Consider the following 19,319-nt stretch of genomic DNA (forward strand, 5'->3'; position numbering starts at 1 on the left):
ATATTGCCTTAAAAGTAATTAATTGCTTGCACCAAATGTCATATTAATTGTGAAAGCACTTTTAAAACTATAATGCAGAATTTTTATTTTTTCAAATAATTTGTATTTTTAGTGAAATAAATTAATTACCTTTCCTTAAAGAAATCCTAATCTTGTTTGTTCCACTGGCCAAGTGGAAGGAAATATTATTCTAGAATGTGCTCAAATGGACTATGGGCAGAAGTATGCACACTCCCATTCTTGCTGTAGATTCTGCAACTTCAGTGAGAGGACAGAATAGAACAGGAAAAGATAGAATAGGAAGATACAGAATGGAAAGAGAAAACAGAGATTCACAAAGACACAAGTGAATAAGTAGCAAAGCTCTGATAGACTTCAGGTCTATTTAATTGCACATCCCACAGTCAAGGCCAGCTTCATGGGTCTATTATCGGTGCAGTCTCACCGGATCAGTGACTGGAAGGGCCCCACACTTGGGTTAAGGCTCTGCTGTTGCTGTCTTGAAATTTTTAAATCTTTTTTAACAAGGGGCTCCACATTTTCATTTTGCACTGGGCCCTGCAAATTATGTAGCTCACAATCTTTCTACTACAGGACAAGGACAATAGCTTATAGTCTCAGTAACCGTATGTAAAGACCACTGCTAACTTAAAGGACAGTTACTAAAAAGGAGACTTTTAATCAGGTTAATAATCACATATTTGTAGTACGTGAATTCTGAAGTTAGCAAAATACTTAGTAAAGCCATTATATTTTTTTTTCAAAAATATTTTTTTATTGATTTCAGAGAGGAAGGGAGAGGGAGAGAAAGATAGAAACATCAATGATGAGAGAGACAGCTTGACACCCAGGCATGTGCCCTGACCAGAAATTGAACCGTGACCTCCTGGATCACAGATCGATGCTTAACCACTGAGCAACACCGGCTGGGCCTTAGTAAAGCCAATTTAATTAAAAAGCAGTAGTCCAAATTAGAAATGCAAATGTTATTTGCCTTTTCCTATTTTGTGCTCCATCACATCCTAATAACAGGCCAGTTAGTAAATGAAATACCCGAATCAAAGCTAACTGACTTTCCATTCTGAAACCCAACAAAATACCCCAGTGATTATGGATTATCTTTGTTTTTTTATTTGATATATGCTTTCTCACAGTAAGCAAGTGACATTGCCACAGCAATCATCTCTGGAGTGAAATCTCTAGCAACCCAATTCAATTAAATCACACCAGTTAAGTAATGTGTTGTTTCTTTTCTGCTCTGCTGACTGCAAAGACAGCTGGTGGATTTGAATTGAACATTTCCCAGGCAGCAATTCAGTTTTTGAGGTCTGCAGACAAAAAAGATGCCTTTTCTACTTAAAGTCAGACTGACCCACACTAGTCCATTTTGACCTTTGGACTCCTTATCAGTCACCTTCAGTGTCTGTCAGTGGCTGGACAGGCCAACGCAGAGCGGTCTGCTCTCCAGTGAACAAAGGCTTGCTATGTAAAAGAGATGAGCAGTGAACAGAGATACCATCTGATGAGAAGGTGCTGAACTTATCCTCTGTGTTCCAGCAGCATGTCTAGGACTGCTGCCACCACAAAAGGTGAAACTTCACCCGAAAACACTTTCTCTGCCCGTGATTTAAACACACACCTTCATTAAGGAAGCAGCTCAGTTTCAGATAAAGGAAGACAACTAATCATGCAACTGTGGCCTGCACTCTAACACTCCTTCCTCCTTCCCATCTTTTTTTCTTTTGTTTTTCCTTTTAAAATTTAAGTCCACCAGAGCCCCTCTGGCTACTGTTTAGATCTGCTGGTGACATTCAAAGTGAGATTCTTTAACAGCTTTAAGAAACATACTCTTCTTTCTCTTATATTTAATATTCATTCAGCCTCAAAGATGAAAACTTTTGTTTGAAGAATTGAAACAGCTTGTTCCCTAAAGTATTAATCTCCTCAACTTTGAGAAATATACCCACTACTTCCTATAAATAGGATCAGGAAATGCTAATCTCATAAGTATAGTCACAAGCATTAACAAATTAATGTATTTATCTTTTTAAATTTCATCATGCTTAGTAAGATGGCCTTATGAGAAATCTCAATGATGCTTAACACTTCCTAAATAGAAAACAATGAAATGTTGTTCAAGGTCTAAATTAATTTGTGGCAGGACCCTAGATTAAGTTTGTTTGCTTATCATCTGGGTCTAAAATTCTCTAAGTAAAAAATGGGGATGATTTTACAGTAAAATGAAAACATGGAGAGCAAAGCTAAATTCATAAGCACTACATATATAGTCAACAACACCTCTGGATAGTTTCTTCATCTTATCAATATACTATTATTTCATATTTCCACTAGTTCTATTCAACATAGCTTACAAATTAAAGTATTTTCCATCAGTGTTTAGGTATGAAATAAGTTCCTCATAGGAAAGATAAATGAGGAACAACTTTTCTAAGTCTCAAGTAGTCCATATGAATTGAAGGATAAAATCATATTTACCTTGATTTTACTTTTATCATTTCAGGAGCACTATGAAAATGAATTACTAAAATTGCTGGCAGGAATGTAGACTGGTACAACATTTCTGGTGAGCAAACTAGCAATCTGTATCAAAAATTAGGAATATGTATACCCTTTGTCTAGCAATCCCAGAATTGAGCTTTGGGATATTTCTCTTATAGGGACATGTGCAAAGATTTAGGTACAAGGATAGTCATTCATTTCAGTGAGGCTTTGTTTACAACTGCAGAAAACTGGACACAATGTAAATATGCAACAATAGGGCAGAATTTGAATCAGTTCTGTGAAAAACAAACAACTCTTTAAAAATATATAAATAAATGCATTTGAGGACAATGGCAGGATGCTCCCAACATGCCAAGTAAAAAAAATTTGATTACAAAGCAGTAGATAGAGGACAATCCCATTTTTAAAGGTATATCCATACATAGAAAAATTCTGGATGGTGTTAACAGTAAATATCTTTGAGAGACAAGAATAAGAGTAATGCCTTTTGTGGGGAGGAAAAATGCAACAACGTTTTCTGTTTTTTCTATAATAAACATGCATTATCTATAAATACTAAAAAATAAGCAATACTTTTTGCTTTGCTGATTTTTAATTACCAATAAGACCAGTTACATGAAAAAACAACAACACCTAGGACAAGTTCACTTTTAAACTGAGTGGGTGGTAAAGAATGTGATATTATCAACTTTACTGTGTATAAGGTAGACAACTTTTTAAAGTAAAAGGGATTCTCTATTTGGAAATTCCCCCAAGGTGGTTTGTAAGATTGCCATAAAGAAGAGCATTGGTATTCAATATTTATTTGTTGATTTTTATTTCAACTGAGAAAGAGACTAGAGGTTATTTTTTAAAAAGCTTAATACACATTCTCATTTTCTGACAAAAGGGGCTTACGGCCTTGCTGAGAATTTCTCCAAGCATCTAAAATGGCAAAAAAACAGAAAATTCCAGTAGCATGGGTATAGTGAACCTCCATGATTACTGAGACTGACCACAGAAGAGCAACAGAAATGAACAAGCCCCAACTCATTAACAGCCAGGACTATAGTGGATTCTTAACAGATACATTCAAGAACTTCCCAGTAGGTTAAGAAAAAAGTATGATTAAAACAACAATGGCTTTTAGTTTTTAAATTACAGAGATATAACTAGCCAGTCTACAATCTTCAGTTTTTCTTTAATTTTGGAAAAAAAAATTACACTAGGTTTAAATTTACTTAGACTCATTAAACAGAAATACTTAGGTTTCTAGGTTTCTCTTATGTAGTCTCAATTTGCAATTTATCTGTGAAGAGTACAGTAATAAATCACAATCTGCTAAATTTTCAGTAGTTGTAGCAACTCTTCTTTGAATCAATATCATTAAACTATTGTTTGGGCTTAATGTAACCTGCATTTATATAGTTACTGATCTTTATTAACTGATGTGTATAAAAGATCCTCATGTCCACTAGGATGGCTTCCATGAATATTTATTTGACTTACAAACTAAGGAGTTGTACATTGCTTAGAGAACACTAAATAAGTTGAGCCATTAATTGGCAACTGGGCCACTGAACTGGTAGCCAAGTCAATAAGAACAAGGAAAAATAGCAATTGGCGCACACCTCCCCTGATAGCTCAGTCCACTGTAAATATTACAAGCCCTCTGTACCATGGGAACCACCTTGCCTACCACATGATGCTGATGTAATACTATCTAGAGCTAAGCACCTGGAGGAAGCAGAGAAAGAAGTTTTGCTTTGGATTACTTGATTGTGCTTTCTTTCCTTCTTTTATGAATCATAAAGCCACTAGCAGATAGTTTAATTATTTCTCTTCTTATACTGCCTGTGGGGATTTCACATTGTGCGCCCAGCCACTGGTACTGATTCAATAACAACAGCCTTGTAAAACTGGCAGCCTTCCTAAATAAGCTATGTAAAGTCTGCAAATGCTGCTTACTGTGCTGTGTACTCGGAGGGTAACTCAATAAAAACTTGATAAAAATTCTGCCCATGTAATATATCAAAAATATGCTCATAGCAATTTCCTAAAGAACACCACTGGTGTGTAAAAGATTCCCTTCTTACCACAAATGATTAATAGAAGTCATTCATCAAAAACTAATTATTTGTAATATGGTCTTAACATCTGCCACATTAGTTCTTCCTTTTCTCTCACCACTGAAGTACTCTTTACCTGTGTTTATACAAATCAAGACATTTAAGAGGGCCAGAAATAAAGGTCAGAGTCCCAGCTCAAATCTTACTCCTAATAAAGCCTTCACTAACTGGCTCATGTACAAAACCTTTCTGTCCTCTGAACACGTAAAGCACCAACTGCACCTTTCCTCTGGCACTTAGCCTGTGCTTAATTATGTTCATATTTATCTTTTTATTGACCTTGTCTTATATCCTCAACAGACTGAACATCCCGACTGCAGGAACCATCTTGTATTCCTTTGTATCTCCCACCTTTTGCCCAGAATAGGTGAAATTATGACAATGATGCAAATGATAAACTTTTTACCATCAGACTGGCATAACACTTTGTATTCTAGTTCTTTCTACTATACTTTGGCTCATGTCAAAAGAGCAAAAATATTAACTAAACTTTACTGAGTACATACTATTAGTACTTCACAAACATTACATTTAATCCTTACAGGTATTATCGGCTTCATTCTATTGACAAGAAAGGCTTATGGTAGTTATCCTATATAATAAAAGCCTAATATGCTAAGTGTCCGGTTGTCCGTTCAACCAATGAAAGTGTAATATGCTAATGATATGCTAAGGCCGCTCAACCGCTTGCTATGATGTGCACTAACCACCAGGGGGCAGACAGTCAACCAGTCGCTATAACATGCACTGACCACCAGGGGACAGACGCTCTGAATGGAAGGTTAGCTTGCTGCTGGGGTCTGGCTGATCAGAACTGAGCGAGATGGGCAGAACACGCCCTGGAGCCCTCCCATGGTCCCTCCCTGGCTGGCCAACCTCCCGTGTCCCTCCCTGACCCTGATCGTGCACCGGTGGGTCTTGGCCTGACCTGCACCCTCTTGCCATCCGGGACCCCTTGGGGGATGTCGGAGAGCCAGTTTCAGCTCTATCCTGCTCAATGCAGAAGCTGCCCTCTGGTGGTCAGTGTGCTCCCACAGGGAGAGCGCCACTCAGCCAGAAGCCAGGCTCACGGCTGGTGAGCACAGAGGCAGTGGCGGGAGACTTCCCACTTCTGTGGCAGCTCTAAGGATGTCCGGCTGCTGGCTTAGGCCCGATCCCCATGGGGAGTGGGCCTAAGCTATCAGTCAGACATCTCCGGAGGGCTCCTGGACTGCAAGAGGGCGCAGGCTGGGCTGAGGCCCCACCCCCGAGTGCATGATTTTCGTGTACCAGGCTTCTAGTGTAATATATTCAAGGTTGTACAGTCTATATATAGGTGGTGAAACTCTGATTGGAACTCAAGTCTGTTTCATTCTAAACACCAGACTATGACTATTGGCCACAAGAACAAATGACAAGTAAGATTCTGAATGTGACCCAAGAGACCTTTTAAGTATTTTAAAACAGAGCAGTACTTAAGAAATAGGCTATTTAAGGAAGTGAGTATAAGATTTTATTGGAGAAGATGAACATCTCAGAGGTGGAGTTGATAGAATGTTCTATACCAAACTGGTGAAAGGGATGTTAAAGTTTCACACATTGTTTGAATCTATTACATTAATCTCCTAGGAAGTGAAATTCACTAATAATTTACATCCCCCATTGATACCCCAATTTCTCAAACTAAAACTCCTCACAAAGATAAAGGTGATAAAATAATAGGAAATTAAATTTTTTTGGACTGAGAATATTAACTTTGGGGAAACAGTAATTTAAAGGTACCTGGGACAGAGGAGAGTCCCAAAGAAATGGCATCTCTTTAAGAACTCTTTGCTTAAAAAGAATTTTTTTTTGCTTATGTGATACTTATTTTAAATCAGTGAAGAAAATTCAGAAATATTCTCATTCAATTAATCCCCCATGGCGATCAACTGGCTTTTATTACACAAAATTCAGAGAACAGCAGAGATGAGACAGACAAAAGCTGAGCTCATAAACCTGATCAGCCTTTTGCCGAGGTGTTGAAGATTGCTAAAGTGTTCCTTGGGTTGCAAACAGAAGAGTCTCTAGCATAAACTTCTAAGAATACAGACACCACAGAAGATAAGCAATATAAAGTCCACAATTAAAATTCTCAGGGCTTGAAATGTCCCATTATGGATCATGAATATGTGTATGGCTCTTTATCAACGATTAAGTATAGATGGTAAAAGAAACAATCACATTGGAAACTTTTATTGTTTTATTTTTTTTTAACTAATGAACTCATTTGATCTCCACAATTCTCTGAAATGAGGCAGATATTATTCCCAAACATAAGTAATAATTTGACCCTCTAGCTGGTCGCCAAAAAATAATTCTACATCTTCTACATCTGAAAAACGAAATTGTTACAACTTTTAAAAAAAACACTCTAGAATAGGTTAACGCTGAGGATTTTCTTTGAGTAATTCAAGCCTTTGGATTCTGTTGCTTTATATACATAACTAATGCCAAATCCCTTAGGTTACTAAAAGAAGGGTCACACCCTCTAAAAACAGATAATTTCAGAAAACAAGAGTCACTCAACTTGCACAACCTGCAAAGAGGAAGTGAGCCCAAACTTGCCCTTTGGTGTGCAACACTAGCAATCTATTTATATATCATTTGCTACATGCCTTCCAAATCACAGGAACACCTAAAAATGTTCTTAGCACGTTTCTTCAAGTTAAACCCTAATTATGTTAGTGGCAGCAACATCCCGTGTCATTCAACAATGCAAAACTAACCCTATCTTAAAGTAGTTAGGATAATCTTTTTTTTCTGTCACCTTAGAAAGTCAGAAACATTAACGTGATTGCATCTACACCACTGTCCTTTAGCCCTAAGGAGTTTAATGTGTGATAATCAAGAGGACTCACATTTACTGGAGAGACCTAAGAAGAAATACGAGCAAGATAATCCTAGACGTTTGAGTCTCTCTATCACTCCAAGGCCTCTAGCTGTTAGAAACAAAGAATGAATGACAGCATCCTGTTATTTGGCTATGCGCAGTGGTTTCTCCAAGTCTAAAGAAATTGCTCAATTTCAGGAGTGCTTACAAGGTGAACACACAAGTCAAAGAGCAACACTTTTAAAAAAATCCACTCTAGATTTATCACAAAGAAAATCTGACTTGAGCACGTCACAACCTCACCATTCTTGTTCATCGTCATTGTGCAGATTTACTCTTCAGTTAACTTGGTTAAAGGTGGTTCCAATAAGGCCAACGTTGAGAGCTTTTCCCCTCCATCCTTCAGTTCCAAGCCAATTACTGCTGTACTGACTTCAAACAAGCACAAGTGTGGACAAAGCCACACAAAGTTACCACCACCGCTAATGAAAACACACATGCATCTTTATACCCTGACAAAGGACCATTAACCTTTCCTTCATATTTGAAGGCTATATAACACCTAGAAAATTCACTAGTTGAATTAACTAGTGAACTTATTTGATCACCCTTTAAAATATATATTCCACACTCTGGCTGGGTAGTACAGTTGGTTAGACTGGTGGTCTGTGAGGTCCGAAAGGTTGGCGACCATTGGTTTAAGGAAACCTTTGAGCATCATCCTGATATGCCAAGGTTGTAGTCCCATCTCCGGCCAGGGTACATGCCCGGGTTGCGGGCACTCTCCCCAGTGGGGGGCGTGCAGGAGGCAGCCAGTCAATGATTCTCTCTTATCATTGATGTTTCTACCTCTCTCTCCCTCTCCTTTCCTCTCTGAAATCAATAAAAATATATATATTTTTAAAAAGAATAGCTTACTGATTTTTTTAAAGAGAGAGGAAGGGAGGAGAGAGAAATATCAATGTGAGAGGGTAACATCGATCAATTGATTGACTGCCTCCTGCATGCCCCCTACTGGGGATCAATCGTTGTACTGTTGATATTTGTCTCTGTTGACTAATGAGTTTGCCGACCACTGGTATAGATGAAGACCCCAAATATCTGTTAGAATTTAATATACAATATGTGAAGCATTTCAAATCAGTGAAGTGAGAATGGACTAAATAAATGGTATTAAATAACTGATTATGCATTTTGAAGAAAGGTAGTTAGATCTCTACTTCACACTATAAAGAAAAGTTCAGATTTTTTAAAGAGTGAAATATCTTAAAAGTATAGATACGTTAGAAAAAAATGTGAAAGAAAACTTTTATAATCCTTGGAGTGGGTGGGAAGGGTTTTTTAAAGCAAGATACAAAATTCCGAAATCATAAGAGAAATGTTAACACATTTTATAGCATAAAAATTAAAAACTTTTATAACAAGATGCAAAGTTAAAAGACATTCAATAAGCTGGTAAAAATTATTTTTTCCACATATTCAGAAAATGCAAAATACATAAAAAAGAAAACAAACAAACAACAACAACAAAAAAAAACAAAAAACAGCCGAGACCGGTTTGGCTCAGTGGATAGAGCGTCGGCCTGCGGACTGAAGGGTCCCGGGTTCGATTCCAGTCAAGGGCATGTACCTGGGTTGCGGGCACATCCCCAGTGGGAGATGTGCAGGAGGCAGCTGATCAATGTTTCTCTCTCATCGATGTTTCTAACTATCTCTCTCCCTTCCTCTCTGTAAAAAATCAATAAAATATATTTTTTTAAAAAAAGAAAAAAACAAAAAGAAAAAAACAAATACCAATAGAAAAATGGCTATTAAGTACAAACATGCAAATCATAGCAGAAAAATGAAAAAGACCAATACAAATATAAAAGGATGCTAAACTTCCATAGTAATACGGGATTTGCAAATAGAGAAGTATTTAAGAGTAAGGATCCTGGAGTCAGACTGTTTATGTTTGTGTTTCCATCCTGACTATAATTTTAGACAAGTTACTCAACATCTCTGTGTCTCTCATCTCTAATGAAGTGTAATATCTAACTCATAAGGTTGTTAAGAAGAGAGAATGATGATAAAACAATGCCTGGCACATAGTAAAAAAATAACTGCTATTTAATGTCATTATTAATATTATCAGGGTTGGTGAAGATACAGGGAAAGACATACTCTTACAACTGGTAAGAGCAAATTGGCAAAGCCTTTTCAGAAGGCAATTTGGCAGTATGTATCAAATATATAACTTATACATATCATTAGACCCAGAAATTCACTGCTAGAAATTTACCTAAAGAAATGTTCCTATCCTATCTAATAAAAGACAAAAAGGGTAATTAACCGTACCTCCGCTACGCTTCCCATAGGCTAATCAGGGCAATATGCAAATTAACTGCCAACAAAGATGGCGGTTAATTTGCATACGTAGGCACAATGATGGGAGGTGAAAGGGGAAGGATGGAAGAAGCCGCCTGCCGCTGACGGTGATTGGAAACCCAGGTGGCAGGCAAGAGCCGGGTGGCAGGGCAAAGGCGGAGAACCCGGGCAGCCTTTGCCCTGCGCAAACTATGCTCATTCACTTACTTGCTCATTCATTCATTCACTCACTCATTATTCACTCACTCACTCAGCAAACCCTCTCAGGTCCCTGGCACCAGGCCAGGCACTGAAGTTGAAGCAGGATAAGACAGAGCTATGTCCTCAAGATGTTAGTAATTCAGTAGGGCGAAGCAGGCACATGAACGAGGCAGTTGTACGCACAGATGCACTGTACTGGGTTTGGTGAGGGCTGTAACTAACGCCGACTTTGTTCTCTTGATAAAATGGGGCCTCGGGAGCCAGGCCGCCCCAAGCCTGTAGGCCTGTGCCTATGCCAGGAGTGGCCGGGGTCTTGGAACATGACAGAGGGTGCAGGTCGGGCTGAGGGGTCTGGCCCCACCCCGCACCCCCCAAGCCCCCAGTGCACAAATTTTTGTGCACCGGGCTACTAGTCTATATATAAAAGCCTAAGCGACTGGCCAACTGGCCGACTATTCGATTGTCTGACTGGTAGCTATGACTCGCACTGACCACCAGGGGGCAGACACTCAATGCAGGAGTGGAAACCCAGGCATGAAAACATGGAACAGACTGATGAATTTCTGAAAGAATGGGGGGAGGACGGGAAGAGATTAACCAAAGATCTTATATGCATACTAGAGGACTGGTGCACGAATTTGTGCACCGGTGGGGTCTGTTGGCCTGGCCTGTGCCCTCTAGCAATCCATGACCCCTATGGATTGCTAGATGTCGGAGAGCTGGTTTTGGCCTGATCCCCACAGGCCAGGCCGAGGGGCCCCACTGGTGCATGAATCTGTGCACCAGGCCTCTAGTATGTATATAAAGATATATGTATCAGAACTTCAAATGCAGACCACAAGAGCTCTGAATTGGGAGACAGGAAATGCTGGTTCTAGTCTAGTTCTACCAACAACAACAAATCATGTAACCCCTGTGCAAAAAACAATCACCAAAACAATCACTTGACCATTTTAACATTTTTTAGTTTTTTACTCTGTAAAATGTGATGACAACTTGTCCAATATGCCTCAGAGGAATACTTTAAGGATGTGGTCCCTGGACCATCAGCAGCAGCAGCATCTTCTCCAGCCTCACCCCAAACCTACAGAATCAGAAACTCTGGGGATGTGGGTCAGCAATTTATGTTTTCATAAGTCAACTAGGTGATTCAGAAGCAAGCTTAAGTTCAGAGATGAGCACATGTGAAATCACTTGGGTAAATATAGAGCAAAACTGAACTTACTTGGCTAACTACTATAGAGCACTAGTACCATTACTAATTAAACAAAAATAAAACTGGTCCCACTTTTCAATTTCATTAAAAGATACATTTTTGGATAATAATCTCGATATACTCCTCTTTTGCTGAGTCTGAAGTCAAACATCAAGCTAGGAAGTCAAACTCATATATGAAACAAGAAAATAAACATTTTAGGTCAAGGACAAAAAGCTCAAGGTAACCTCGTTAAAAAATCAAGCAATGTCTTAATCACTTAAGTTTCAACACTTTAAAAAAATTTTTTTTTTATTGGAGAGGAAGGGAGAGGGAAAGATAGAAATAGCAATGATGAGAGAGAATCATTGATCAGCTGCCTCCTGCAGCATGTGCCCTGCTAAAAGTTTATAAGCTCTGCTTTTTAAATTTTGCTTAATCTTTTTTCTTTTTCTTTCTTACTTCCCACTGGGTGAATACAGTTGAAAGGCAGCTAACAGCATGTCCAGGCAATGCAGTCTGGTAAGGCTTCCAGGGCATACAACAGGTTGGAGGTGAGTGGAGCCTGGATGTGTTAGTGGCAAAAGGGCACCAGATGTTAGACCTTTGTTCAGCAATCGTGGTATTTGAGTTCTGGTTAAGAAAGAATTCATAGCCAAGACTCAAATACAAGCAAAAGTTTACTTAGAAAGTCACAGAAGTAGAAGTGAGCCGTGGAAGAAATGTGCCAGCTGGTCTGCGTGGGCTCAGGAAACAAGTTACAGAGGCAAAAGAAGAGCCCTTGGAGCTCAGGAGAAAGCAAAGGTATGCAGGCACCTTGAGGGAAGAAAAGGAGAAGGCACCAGCATGCTCTCCTTAAAATTTAGCTTGCTACATTTGGTCAAACATTTAACTAACTCACCCCTAAGGCCTTCGCAGGGCTAGACCAAATGATTTCTAGGATCTTATATGGCCCACCCCTGCTCTAGAGAGAGCGTGGCCTGTTTGATCTTCGTTAAAACTGTAGTTATACATACATAACAAAATTTGCCTTTTAACCATTTTTAAGTACAGTTCAGCAGCATTAAATAATTCACATTGTTACGCAATCATCCCCAAAACTTTTTCTTCTTCCTCAAATGAAACTTTGTACCTATTTAACACAAACCTCCCATTCCTCCTCCCTCAAGCCCTGGCAACTATACTCCAGGTACCTCATATATGTGGAATTATATGGCATTTTTCCTTTTTTATGGCTTTTTTTCACTTGGAATAATGTCTTCAAAGTTTATCCATGATATAGCATTTGTCAGAATTTCCTTCCTTTTAAAGGCTAAGAGATACTTAGTTGTATTATATACATATTTTGTTTATCCATTGATCCATTGATGGACATGTGAGTTGCTCCCACTACTTTTTTCATTTTTAAAATATTGTTGACACTATTATTTTGAGATTGGTTGTCCAGTTTCAGATTATTTACTCCCTTTCTTCTTTGTCATTCCATATGTATCTTTTTTTTTAAAGGGAAAACACAAGTAAACAGTTGATTTAATTCTGTGGAGTTTACAGTACAGAGCAGTAAAAGCACTTATTTTTGGCGGGGGGCTATTTTTTAGGAGCTCCCCCATGAATCTACACAAAGGGAAAAAGCTGAAACTCAAATGAATTTAATTTGATTTGGTAGAAGGGCAAACCATTAATTAAAATAATAAAATAGATGTAAGATTATTTATAAATCACTCTACATGCCATTGTTGGGACCTTTAATAAGAAATAATGGAAAGTTTCTGTTGTTGGACATTCATTTAAAAGTCCCTTAAGGGTGACCTGGGAGGAAGACTGAAGCCTTATTAAGTTCCAGGAGTCCAGAACACCTCAGTAGGTGACTTTCCTGAAGCCACTCAAGAGTGAGTGCTAATACACTACTAAGACCAAACTCCTGCTATCTAAAGTAAACTAAACCACTCCACTGGTTTGAGGATGCGACTTGAATAGATGCAGTTCCTTTGCTTTGCGCTTTATAACTGCGAGGTGAGATTCAGCTTCAGCCCACAGTTCTCAAAAATGGCTAAACCACAAATTTAAAGGAAGGAGAACTCCAGAGACTTCAAAAACAGTCACAAAGATGCGCCTGAATCTTGCACTTTAGTGAATGAAGCTTTGCATACAGGCTTGGGTTGTGAGCACGTACTACTACAGGGGAAGACAAAAAAACAGCCAAACTACTGAAATCCAGTTTTTGAAATAATTCCAGACCACAACCAGCGGGAGCGAAGAATAAACTGCCTTTCTTTGTGTGAACGACTTGCAACAGAAACCTATGGTCAGACGAAAACTTATTTGAAACAAAAACCAAAACAACAAACACGGGTGCTGGATCACCAGCAGGACCCGCAAAGGAGCCCTAGCGTTTCCGGCTGGCTGTTCAGAAGCTACACACCGCCCTTCACCTTCGGTCTCCTGAGCGCCATATGGCTCGGCTGTCAGTCGGTCACCAAACAACCTCCCTGAGAAGACCCCACTTTCAGATACCCTCAAAGTTTACCAGAAATGATCGCAAAGGATTCTTCTGTCCGTTAACATCCCGACCCCCACCCTGGACACTTTCTGCCTCCAAGAATTACCCCCACCTCCACCCCACTATCCTCCCCGGACGCCCCGGGACCGCCAAGAACGCAGGGTGCAATTTCGCCCTCGCTTGCTTGCTCCCCAGTTGCTGGGGAAAGCGACTGCTAACACGCAAACTTTCCGAGCGTTAGCAGAGGGCAGGAGGGCGCGCGGCGCACTCACAGCTGGTTGATGGCGTTTTGCGAGATGACCGCGTTGGCAGAGAAGTAGGGGATCATGTCGGGGCCACTGAGGCTGCAGGTGCAGGCGGGAGGCGCCTTCCTTTCGCGAGTCAACGTGCTCAGGGTCATGAGGCCGGCTCAAGGCTTTCAGGTCCGCATCCTGGCCCCCGCCCGGCTCGGGCACGAGGCGATCGCGTTGGGATCCGCCCGGCCGGAGGCGCGGACAGCGCGGGCTCCCGGCGGCCGAACTGGGACCGCCGGGTCGCGCGGAGGCAGCCACCGCAGCCCTGGGGCTCGGCAGTGGAATCCCGGCGGCAGGGCGCAGCCAAGCAGCCCGCCCCAACCCGCGTCCGGGGCGGGGCGCCGCGCTGGGCCGACCCTCCACGCCTGCCGGGTCCACCCCGCCGCTGCGCCCCGCCCCGGAGTTCGTGGCACTCACCGGATCCCGCTGCGTGCGTCGGCTTTGGGGGGACAAGGGTCATCCCCAAACGGCCGCCACTTGGGCGAAGTAGTGAAGCGAGCCGGGGGTGGGCAAGAAAGGCTCGCACATTTCTTGGGAATGTTTCAACAGAAAGGTCCTTTTAACAGTCTGTATACATTGAATCTCAAACAAACCCCATTTTTCAGATGACTTTAAAACTTTAAAAGGCTGTTCGTTAATAAATGCAACAATTTATCAACGGCTTCCTATGTGCTAAAGACTGGGGAAATTCAGAGATTAGCTGGATTTAAAAAGAAAAGCAAAACAGTTGAAATTATGATGGAAAAAAACAAATTATCGACAGTCTGCTAACCCTTGTAAATAAATTTACAAAACGCTTCCCTAACCATCCTCCAAACCAAAGATTCACCTTAGCTGCACACGTGAATCACCTGTGGAGATTTAAGAACGCCCAGTAATCAGCTGCACCCAAGACCAATCAAATCGTAATAATCTCTTGAGGTTGGAATCTAGATGTCAGCATTTTTCAAAGCTCCCCAGGTGATTCCAGTGTGCAGCCATGCTTGGGAATTACATTGTGCCAAACAATCCAGAAAGGAAGACAGGCTAGAGTTGATATCCTCATACTTACAGATGTGTACAAATTCAAAGTCGAGCCAGTTGACCTTGTTTGATGCCACTTTGATAGGAACTCTCCAGTTTTATGACTCCTGATCTAGGGCCTTTCCCACCAATCCGTGAGGCCTTCATGAGTTTAAGCCTTTAAGCCTTTATCATGTGCCTAACAACTCACTGAGCAGTGCCTTTCACCTGACTAGGGACCAGCTCTTTGTAAAACGAGAATCTCTTCTCTCTCTCCTACATGTTATGTAGTGGCTTACAAAAGAGGCTGGCCCCATGGAGGCACTCAATAAAAGTTAGCTCCCTTATCTCTCCTCCTCCTAATCTCATCAGGACAAATATTTTTAGGCACCAGTATGTTTAGCTTTTCTGAATACTTGATTAAAATGTATATCATTAAAGCTGCCTTAGCGATTCCAGAGCCAAAAATTAATAATAAAAAAAAACAATTTCACTATCCAATTATAGGAGAAAAGAGACTAAAATAAGAAAAAAAAGTCACCATAAGACTCAACATATGCTAAAATCAAGAAGAACTGTGTCTTTTTAAATATAAACTTTCAGATCTCTTTTCCTATTGGGAAGTTTGGCAATTTTCAATATACTAGTAATGAAATAATCTAAACTATAAATTCAGTGTCTAAAACCAGAATTATTCATCTGTTAGTTGATCCTTCCATAAAACTTGTTACCAAGGCACTGAGGGACTAGAAATATGGCAAACTCATACTGAAAATAGATATTGGAAATAGATATCTAAGTTTTCTACAGATCCGGTCACAGGAAGGAACCAATTGGCAAGTGAAGAGTTAGTGAAAGGTCTGGATCTTAGAGTCCAGTGCATCATTATATTCATCCATCTCTAGGAAGGAAAATGTTTGAAAGATTTGTTCTGGCTGCGTCAGCATGCACCCAAATGCAGTGTAAGAAAAAAAAAAAATCTGCTGATACATCCCAAAATAAATTGCTTTAAATATCTGGCAAACTTGCCAGTTTAAAAACTTCTTCCAGGCTGTAATTTATTACAACCTCCTGCAGTGATTTAAAAAAAAAAGAAGGCAGCAGGCTGTTTACTAGTAAACAGAACTATTAAGGTGATGGGTCCAGTTCCTTTCATGACACAGCAGAGATGAGATTTTACTGAAGTCAACATTAAATGATGTCTTTTAGGAAAGATGATGGCGCGGTAATCATCTGAATCTGTCTTAAAAAGAAGTCAGTAGGCCCAGTCAGTGTTGCTCAGTGATTGAGCATTGACACCCTATTGATTCCCGGTCAGAGCACAGTGGAATCGAACCAGCAACCCTTCAGTACACTGAAGGATGCCCAACTAACTGATCGATCTCTCATGGATGCTTCTCCCGTTGTTTCTCTCTCTCTCCAAAATCAATAAAAACATATTAAAAAGACAGTCAGCAGGAAATGTATCTTACTCAATTCACACTTAATATCCCTCACATTTAAAAATGCTGGAGATAAAGATTTCATAAATATGTATAGTTGTCTTTTATAAATAGGTTCCTATAGTGACACCCCGGAGGGCATAGGCCTTTGGATTTTCCTTAAAAGACCTTCTGTCAGTCCCTGTTCAGCAAAGAGACTATTTTTAACTTCCCTCATTCAGGCTTTTTCAAAAGCTTTTCAAGTTAAATTCTTGCTTGACTGTAATATAAGGAATTGGGAAAGTGCTAGAATATGCCTCTCAGTTTTTTAAGAAAATAATTAAATCATCTTTGCAAACTGAGATACCTTTAAGGAAATAGTTCTTTCTACTGCTGCCTGTTTTAAAAAGTTGAAAAAATTTCCATTATTTTCACACTCTTTACAATGTCAAAATGTCAATCAATTTCGTTTCAGCTCAATTTAATTCTTTAACTCTCCACTGTCAGGAAACAAGGCTCCAGGGAGCAAGATCTCTGTACCCAAGCATCTAGGACTTAAAAAATGATTCCAAATTAGATTGAGCAGCATGAAATAAACTAAGCTAGTTTTCTACTCCCCATGAAGTCAGAAGCTTTCTCTAAAAAAAATTTGCACAAAGTTTCCTGAAGAAAAATTGCTGCATTTTTTTACACTGTTGCTTGAGTTGGATTTGAAATTAATTTTGCCATGTCATTTGCTGACCACTTCAAGGCTCAGAAACATGAATATTTTAAAGTGTTAATTTGGCTCTTGACACCATTAGCTATGACCAAATAAAATTTTTATAGAATTACATGTTAAACCATTAAAATATTTTAAAATATTTTTTAAATTGATTTTTAGAGAGAGAGAGAGGGAGGGAGAGAGAGAGAGAGGAACATTGATGAGAGAACAAAACATTCATTGGTTGCCTCTTACACCACCATTCCCCGCCCAACGATGTGCCATACCAGCACAGCCAAGGGTGATCCTGAGTGGGGGTGATGAAAGGATTAAGAAAAGACAGACAAGAGAATGAAAGCTGGGTCTCGGTGGGACGCTGCTCCCTGATGAGGAGACAGTGCCAGCGCCCACAAGCCATGTCTTTATTTTATAGCAGATGCCATGAGGCAAAGTAGGGGCGTGATCAAGATGTTTACAGCATTCTCGTGAGTTTCAACCCTACTCAACTACATGCACCTGAACTCTAGCACAAGGCACGTGGGGCCACGTGTTCGGACCATAGGTTCCAGCTTACAACTATAGCTGTTGGCTATAATTGTGCTGGGAGGGCCCTGCCCTCCAGCTGGGACTTGCACGTGGCCATGAGAGGACTGTGTCCTCTTATTAGTCCGAGGCTTAAACCTGTCCAAAACACTGTAGCTGCGCCCCATACAACGGGGATTGAGCCCACACTGGAATGGAGCTAGCAACCCTTTGGTGCATGGGAGGATACCCAACTAACTAAGCCTTGGCTATCTGGTGCATCAAAGTGTCGTGGGTTCGATTCCCAGTCATGGCACATACCCAGGTTGGGGGTTTGATCCCCAATTGGGGTGTGTTCAAGAGGCAATCAATGTATATTTCTCTCTCACATTAATTTTTCTCTCTCTCCTTTCCTCTCTAAAAATCTTTTTAAAAAAACAAAACAAACAAAACATATCCTTAGGTGAGGCTTAAAAAACACACATACCTAGTTATAAGGAAAAATTATTATACCAATCAGATCTATTTTTTAAAAATATATTTTTTTATTGATTTCAAAGAGGAAAAGAGAGGGAGATAGAAACATTAATGATGAGAGAATAATTGATTGGCTGCCTCCTGCACACCCCTCACTGGGGATCAAGCCCACAACCCAGGCATGCCCTGACGGGGAATTGAACCGTGAACTCCTGGTTCATAGGTCGACGCTCAACCACTGACTGGGTTATTTTATTTATTTATTTTTAATCTTCACCTGAGGAGTGAGGATATTTTTTTTAGAGAGTGTAGAGGAGGGGGGGGGGGGAGAGAGAGAGGAAACAAAACAAAACATCAATGTGAAAGTTGAGACACTGATTGGTTGCCTCCCGTTCGCACCCTGACCAGGGCCAGAGATCGAACCTGCAACCGAGGAGGTATGTGCCCTTGACTGGGAGTCGAACCCACAACCTTTCAGACTGCAGACCAACACTCTAACTAACCACAGAGGCAAACCCGCCAGGGGGATTTATTTGTATTTTTATGTTTTTTTCTAAGGGTGTGAGCTGGAGAAATAAATAGTAAATTAATCCCCTGAGTGTCAAAAGGGGAAAAAAAAAACACTTTAAAGAGTTACAAAACAAAAAACCTGTTACGTGGAGTAGCAAAACATTCTATCTCCTGTTGGTCTGTAAAACACTAGGATAAAACTCTCAAGATAACACCCCTAATTTTTAAACTTGTCCAGACAGCACCAAGAGGTATCTCACTACACTTAGTCAAAGGCACTCTTCATACAATACAATAAACCAAACTCTTTAAACAAAGGCTCTTAGAAGCAATCATGTTTTGCAATCACCATGTGGCTAATAGTTTTATTTAAAAGAATACCTGACAATAGTTTTAAACACTGGATGGAACAATGTCACTGAGCCCTTCCACTCCCTTCCATGGAACTTTCCACCATAAGAGCAATGGGGAATACTAAAAAGATTGCATATCAACTCCATGAGAAGCAATCTCTAAGGCATTCATCCATCCCACATGGTCTTAACCACCATATGCTCCAGTAGGAAGAGATGCTGAAATGCTGCTTTCTTCAGGTTACAAAAGCCGTACGCTCTATTGTTTAGTAAAAATAATAGGCATTTATAGA

At 40.1% G+C, this 19,319-nt stretch overlaps 1 protein-coding gene across 30 annotated transcripts in view; it reads right to left on the reverse strand.

The window, feature by feature from the left end:
• Nucleotides 1-19,319, reverse strand: part of SSH2 (slingshot protein phosphatase 2) — a 215,751-nt gene that overhangs the window by 88,113 nt on the left and 108,319 nt on the right. For 9 of the 30 annotated variants that reach the window (XR_002830897.1, XM_023759549.1, XM_023759527.1 and 6 more), the window contains exon 1: nucleotides 14,018-14,314. The exons of 15 other annotated variants lie outside the window; for them this stretch is intronic. Coding sequence is in view for 8 of the 15 variants with exons in the window: in XM_023759549.1 (XP_023615317.1) it covers nucleotides 14,018-14,145 (128 nt within the window). In the remaining 7 variants the exon portion in view is untranslated. Of the gene's footprint in view, nucleotides 1-7,510; nucleotides 7,592-7,785; nucleotides 7,863-14,017; nucleotides 14,315-19,319 lie in introns of those variants that run through there. 6 more of the 30 variants (XM_023759548.1, XM_023759537.1, XM_023759543.1 and 3 more) reach the window with 4 other exon arrangements.

Source organism: Myotis lucifugus, unplaced genomic scaffold, assembly GCF_000147115.1.
Source record: "Myotis lucifugus unplaced genomic scaffold, Myoluc2.0 scaffold_157, whole genome shotgun sequence".
Classification (NCBI taxonomy): domain Eukaryota; kingdom Metazoa; phylum Chordata; class Mammalia; order Chiroptera; family Vespertilionidae; genus Myotis; species Myotis lucifugus.